General features: G+C 53.9%; 1 protein-coding gene across 1 annotated transcript; it reads right to left on the reverse strand.

Moving 5' to 3' along the window:
• Positions 1-2,854: 2,854 nt before the first annotated feature.
• GNL3L (G protein nucleolar 3 like) lies at positions 2,855-5,107 on the reverse strand. The gene has a single exon (XM_012546407.3). The coding sequence runs from the start codon at positions 4,919-4,921 to the stop codon at positions 3,257-3,259; it is 1,665 nt and encodes a 554-aa protein (XP_012401861.3). The 5' UTR covers positions 4,922-5,107; the 3' UTR covers positions 2,855-3,256.
• Between the last annotated feature and the right edge of the window lie 439 nt (positions 5,108-5,546).

Here is a 5,546-nt window from a genome sequence, read left to right on the forward strand (position 1 = left end):
TGCTAAGAACAGCAAAGGAAAAGAATATGAATTTGAATCTGGGATCTGTCTGCTCAAAGGTGAATGGTAAGGTCAATGCTAGATGAATTAAAAAAAAATCAACCCAACAAAGCATTTATGAAGCAGCTATTATGAGTTAGGTCCTGGGATAAGAGCTAGGAATACAAAAATGCTTGCCCCAAGGAATTTATGGCACACAAAAGAAACAACATCTACTCATATAGATAATATATACAGAGGTAATATAATTAATAAGGACATATCACAGCTGGAAGGATCAGGAAAGGTTTCATGGAAAGCTATTTGAGCTGATCTTTGAAGGAAGGCCAGAGATTGTAAGGGACAGAGGTGATGAGAGGGCACAGCAGGTATGATGTACAACCTGGGCAAAGCGACAAAAGTGGGGAATGGAATTTTGCATATGAGGGACAGCCAGCAGGCCAATTTGATTAAACCATATATATGTTAAAAGACCTGGAGAGGTCAGATTGTTAAGGGCTTGGAATGCTTCCTATTTTATCCTGAAGGCAAAAAGGAGTCTCTGGAGCTTCCAGAGCATTGGAGTAAGTTTTACTTGCACTTTTAGAGATATCATTCTGTGGAAGATGGCCTGGGAAGTGGAAACTAACTGCAGGAAAACCAATTAGGTTGTTCCTGTATCCTTCTAGGCAAGAGGTGATGAAAACCTGAAGCAGGTAATACCTGCATGAGTAGAAATGAAGATGGATGGTGAGATGTTATGGAGGAAAATCAGTGAAGACTTGGCAACTAACTGCATGAATGGGCCTCCAAGAAACCTTTGTATTGCTCTTTGAGGCAAATGGAGCACAGCCATTTAACCAAAAACCCTCAGTGGTGTAGTGAACCTTCTTGACATTTGATGCATTTTCCCTAAGGCACTGTGGATGGTCATGCTTCCTAGGGAGCTGGAGAGCAGAATGGTTTGGGGGTGGTAGTTTATTAGTGCAGCAAAGGTTCAAGGACTTGCAATACTGTTCATCACCAGGACTATGGGAGGACATCCAGGAAATCTATCTGGGTAAAGAGTAGCTCACGAAGTCAACAGCTGACTTGGTGCCAACATCAGGAAGCTGCCATTCTATATGACCGTGATCAGTAAGTGAGTTTTCAGTCACCCCGAGTCCTCAAATTAGGTTTCAGAGATGGAATTCTGAGTCTTAGAATGTAAAGATATTTTAGAGATCATCTCATCCAACCCCTTTGACAAAAGGGACTTGACAAAGGAGCAGATTACCCAATAAGTGTCTGAATTGGGTGCCGAGGTGCCTTGATTCCCACTGCTTTCCTATATATCAGGCCGTTTTCAAAAGGTTTGCCCATTTTAAAAATTCATGTCTTTTGGTTTGTACAAGTCATGTCCCCACATCTCTTCCAACTCTACTACTGCACACTTCCCCTTCTAACAAATAAAGTTAATTAAAACTAACTGAAACATTTTTCTTCTTTCATCCACCACCTATTGAAAAAATATTCTATTACCTTTTCTTTGGGACCAAGATAGGTCACTGCAGTTAATGAATTCAGCTCTGAAGTTTTCATATTCATTTCTAGCCTTGCCCTATCAGATTTACTTCAAACCCTCTCCCTTAAGCATCCTCTGCAAAGATCTATTTCTGATTATTTCCACATTAGTAATCTTGTAGGCTTTTTTGATCCAATTTTTTTTTGGGGGGGTGGTTAAATTGATACCTCACAAAGCAGTTCTTTATAGGGACTGTTCCAGACTTGCCCGATCATGCAGTATTTGGGAATTTGATTAACAAGTTATTAATTAAGCACACTGTATTATATGCAGACACTGTTAGATGCTGGAAACACAGAGAAAAATAAAAATCTTTTTTACCTAAAGGAGTCGAAATTCTATGGGGAAGACAACACATAAATCAGTAAATATGTATAAACAATACACATAATGAATAAGGCAATTTTGGGAGGCAGAACACTAAGAAGATTAGGGGTCTTGGGGCAGGGTGGAGTAAGTATCATCAGGAAAATCTTCATGTAGAAGGTGGTGTTTGAGTGAAGTCTGGAAGGAAACAAGGTAGTAGTAAGTACAGCAAGTCCTTAGTTTGGAGGAAAATAAATGCAAAGGCATGGAGAGTGCCACGTGTGAGAAATAGCACTGTCAATTTGGTTGTACTGGAGAGTTCAGGAAAAGCAGTAACGTATAAAAAGATTAGAAAGGTAGGTGAGGATTAAGTTGTGTTGGTCTTTAAATAACAAATAAGGGAGGTTATGTTTTATGCTAGGGGCAGTAGGGAGCTACTGCAGCTTATTTAACAGGAATGAGGATCCATGCTTTTGGGTCAGGCGATGCTTCTCTTCCCCCTTCCCACTAGTAAGAAGGGCTGGGGTGGCAGCTGGAGTCCCTAGAGTTGGCCCAATCACCGTTCTCAGGGACCAAATACCTGATTTAGATGAAGTACCTGTGACACACAATGGAAGCTCCCAACAAGTCAGAAATAGCAGCCCCGCTCCTACAGCTTCTGTTATGTGCTATGTCTCATGGGACAATGTCCGGCCCATAGCAACAAATGCACACTCAATCATCTACCCATCTATCTCCTCATAAAATGTTACGGCTAAGGGGCACTAGACGGTACTAGGGAGTAAGACAGAGCACCGGGCAGTCTTAGACACTTAAGTGACCCCAGCCCCTCACTTAACCCCAACTACCTTATGACTCCCTCCCCCCAACACTCAGGTTAGAGGAGATTTTACCCATTACAAAATCCAAAACCCTTACTTTACAGATGAGAACAACTGTGGCTTATTAGTTTAGAACTTGCCCAGGCTCGCACAGTAAATCAAAGTCACAACGCACGCTTGCTAATGTTTTTAGTAGCTGTATTTTATGTACCACTTAAGGTTCCCCCACCCCTGGGCCCAATCTGTAGTAAGACGATGCTTCACTTCCTGGTAAACACGAACACACAACTGGAACCCATCAGTTAATGAGCCCTACACCACCCCGGATTGCGCCTGGCGCTGCCCTCGGAAGCGTTCCCTCTGCTTCCCCGCAGGGTTACCTGGAGGCTTTCTCCCCCGTGCTCGCTCACTAGCGGTGGTGGCTTCCCCACCGAGGCCGGGATCAGACCCCACATCCCGAAGCCGAGCCGGATCCCCCTCACATATCGGGGCCTCCCCGAACTCTTGCCTCCGATTTCTTTTTAAGCCAGCCCGCCCTTTGTGGACGCTCCAGGCCGCATGGGCCTCCCTGGGGTCCCGGCCCGCTTCAGGCGTCCGCCATGCCGAGGTCCAGCGCCGCCACGAAGCTGTCAGACAGCTTGGTGGCGAGCTTATTCGCTCTCTTCTGCATCTTCTTTCTCTTTTTGCAGGCCGCCGCCAGGCCCTGGCCCTGATGGAGAGGATCCAGGGCCCAGATCTCCTCCAGCCGCGGGGTGGGGGCGGGCTTCTGCTCAGTCTCGGCCGGCTTCTTGCTCTTGCCCTCCTTGGGCTCCACGGTGAGGGCCCCAAACTCGGGATCTTTGTCTTCGTCCATGCCGGACTCCAGATCTTCTCGGGCGTCCCAGAACTCCTCCTCCGCCTCCTCCTCCAGCATCTCTTCCTCCCTTTCGCGGGGAGGCTGCTGGCCACGGTCCCCGGCCTGCGAGGAGGGCGCGCCGGCCTGCGAGGGCATGCTGGCCAGGGCCTCCATGTTGCCCTGCTCCAGCGCCTCGAAGTCGAAGGCCCGGCCCATCTCGGCCACGATCTCGGCGCTGATGTGCGCGGGGAGCCGGTGCGTCTCGGGCGGGTGCGTGTAGTAGCTGATCCTGCCGTTCATCCAGTCCGTCAGCACGGCCCTGGCCGCGCTCTCCCGGTCGGGGGTGCCCCCCTTCTTCAGGCGGCCCAGCCTCTGCGCCAGGAGCGCCAGGAACTCGGCCGGGCTCTCGAAGCCGGCCACGCCGTAGTGGCGCGAGAGGCGCTCGCGGCTGCAGCGGCGCAGTATGGCCTCCACCGGGGTCACGGGGTCGGCCAGCTGCTCCACTTTGATGCAGTTGCGCAGCACGAGCGCGCTGTCCGAGCTGGGGGCGGACAGCACGAGCCCGGGGCAGTCCAGCAGCGTCACGTACTTGTCCAGGTGGACCTCCTGCAGGCACCGCGTGACCCCGGGCGTGGCGCCCACGCTGCAGGCGCGCGCCCTCTTGAGGCTGTTGATGAGGCTGCTCTTGCCCACGTTGGGGAAGCCCACGACGCCGACTCGGATGGCGGTGCGCAGGTCCTGGCTGCGGCAGTAGTTCCCCAGGACCTTGAGGAGGCAGTCGGCGCCCACGCAGGCGCCGCTGCTCAGCAGCCCGGCCGAGGCCTGCCGGGCGGGCACCCGGCTCTGTTGCAGGTGGCGCTGCTGCTGCTGCGTGCACGCCTTGAAGGCCACCGTGGGGAACTCGTTGCGCAGATAGGCCAGCCACTTCTCCACCAGCTGCCGGGGCACCAGGTCGATCTTGTTGAGCACGAGCACCAGCTTCTTGCCGCCCCGCGCCTGCAGGACGGCCTGCTCCACCTGCGGGCAGCGGCAGCTCTGCGGATCGCGGGCGTCCAGCACCTCCAGCACCACGTCGGCCGCGTCCACCACCTTCTTAAACTCGCGGTAGTAGGCCTTGCGGGAGGCCTCGCGCTCCAGCTGCAGGTACTGCTGCTGCTCCAAGGCGCGGAGGTCGTGCTCGCGCTGCTCGTGCTCGCGCTGCCGCCGTAGGGCCTCGCGCTGCAGGCTCTCCAGGCTGCGCCGCCGGACTTTCTCTTGCTCACGGGCCGCGCGCTGCTTCTCGCGCAGCTCCTCTTGCCGCTGCTTCCTCAGCTCGGCATCCCGGCGGGGCTGCGCGCTTGGGCCATCCTGGGAGAGGCCCTTGGCGGATTTTCCGCCGGAGCCGCGGGGCGCCGGCCGGCAGCGGCGCCTGGTCATCGCTTCAGGACCCGACCCCCGCCTCCCTGGGTTTCGGTACCTCGTTCGAGACGGTAGAGTTTTCAGTACCTCGTATTAGAAAAGGATTGCGGGTGGGCAGAGGAAGAGGGGGATAAACGCGAACACATGCGCGCGCACGCGGCAGCTACACGTGGGTACGGATCTCGCTCCCGGGACGCAGACACACCCGTCGGGAGTTCCGGCAGGAGCATCTGCGCCTGCGCGCGCACGCGCCGACGGCGCTCTGACTTCCGTGGACCGTCTCGGCCTCCTGTAATGCGCAAGCACCCGAACAGCCGCTCGACTCTTCCCTTCCCCTCCCTCACGGCGCTCCTCTCGCCCTTTCCATCCAGTGCGTCTGCGCGGAAGGAAAAACCTGGAGTGAAGGGAGGTTTGGGGGGAGTCTCTGTGCCATTACACCCGAAATCTCGCGCGTCCCCCGGGAAGGTGGGGAGATGAGACTCGGGACTTTACTATCGCTAATTCATTCACAAAGTGGGAGAGGCTGTGGCGTAGGGAGGAGTGAGCGGGCCAGGAAGGCCCCTGTAGGGGGCGCCGCAACGTCCAGAGCGCTGGGGTTGGAGTCGGGAAGCGCGAGCACAAGGGCGGACTCAGACCCTTCCTA

The sequence above is a fragment of the Sarcophilus harrisii genome, chromosome 3 (genome assembly GCF_902635505.1).
Source record: "Sarcophilus harrisii chromosome 3, mSarHar1.11, whole genome shotgun sequence".
In the NCBI taxonomy this organism is placed as follows: Eukaryota; Metazoa; Chordata; class Mammalia; order Dasyuromorphia; family Dasyuridae; genus Sarcophilus; species Sarcophilus harrisii.

Bases quoted from the DNA above. Each gene is read 5' to 3' on its own strand.
- GNL3L (XM_012546407.3), bottom strand. From the start codon at position 4,921: ATGACCAGGCGCCGCTGCCGGCCGGCGCCCCGCGGCTCCGGCGGAAAA.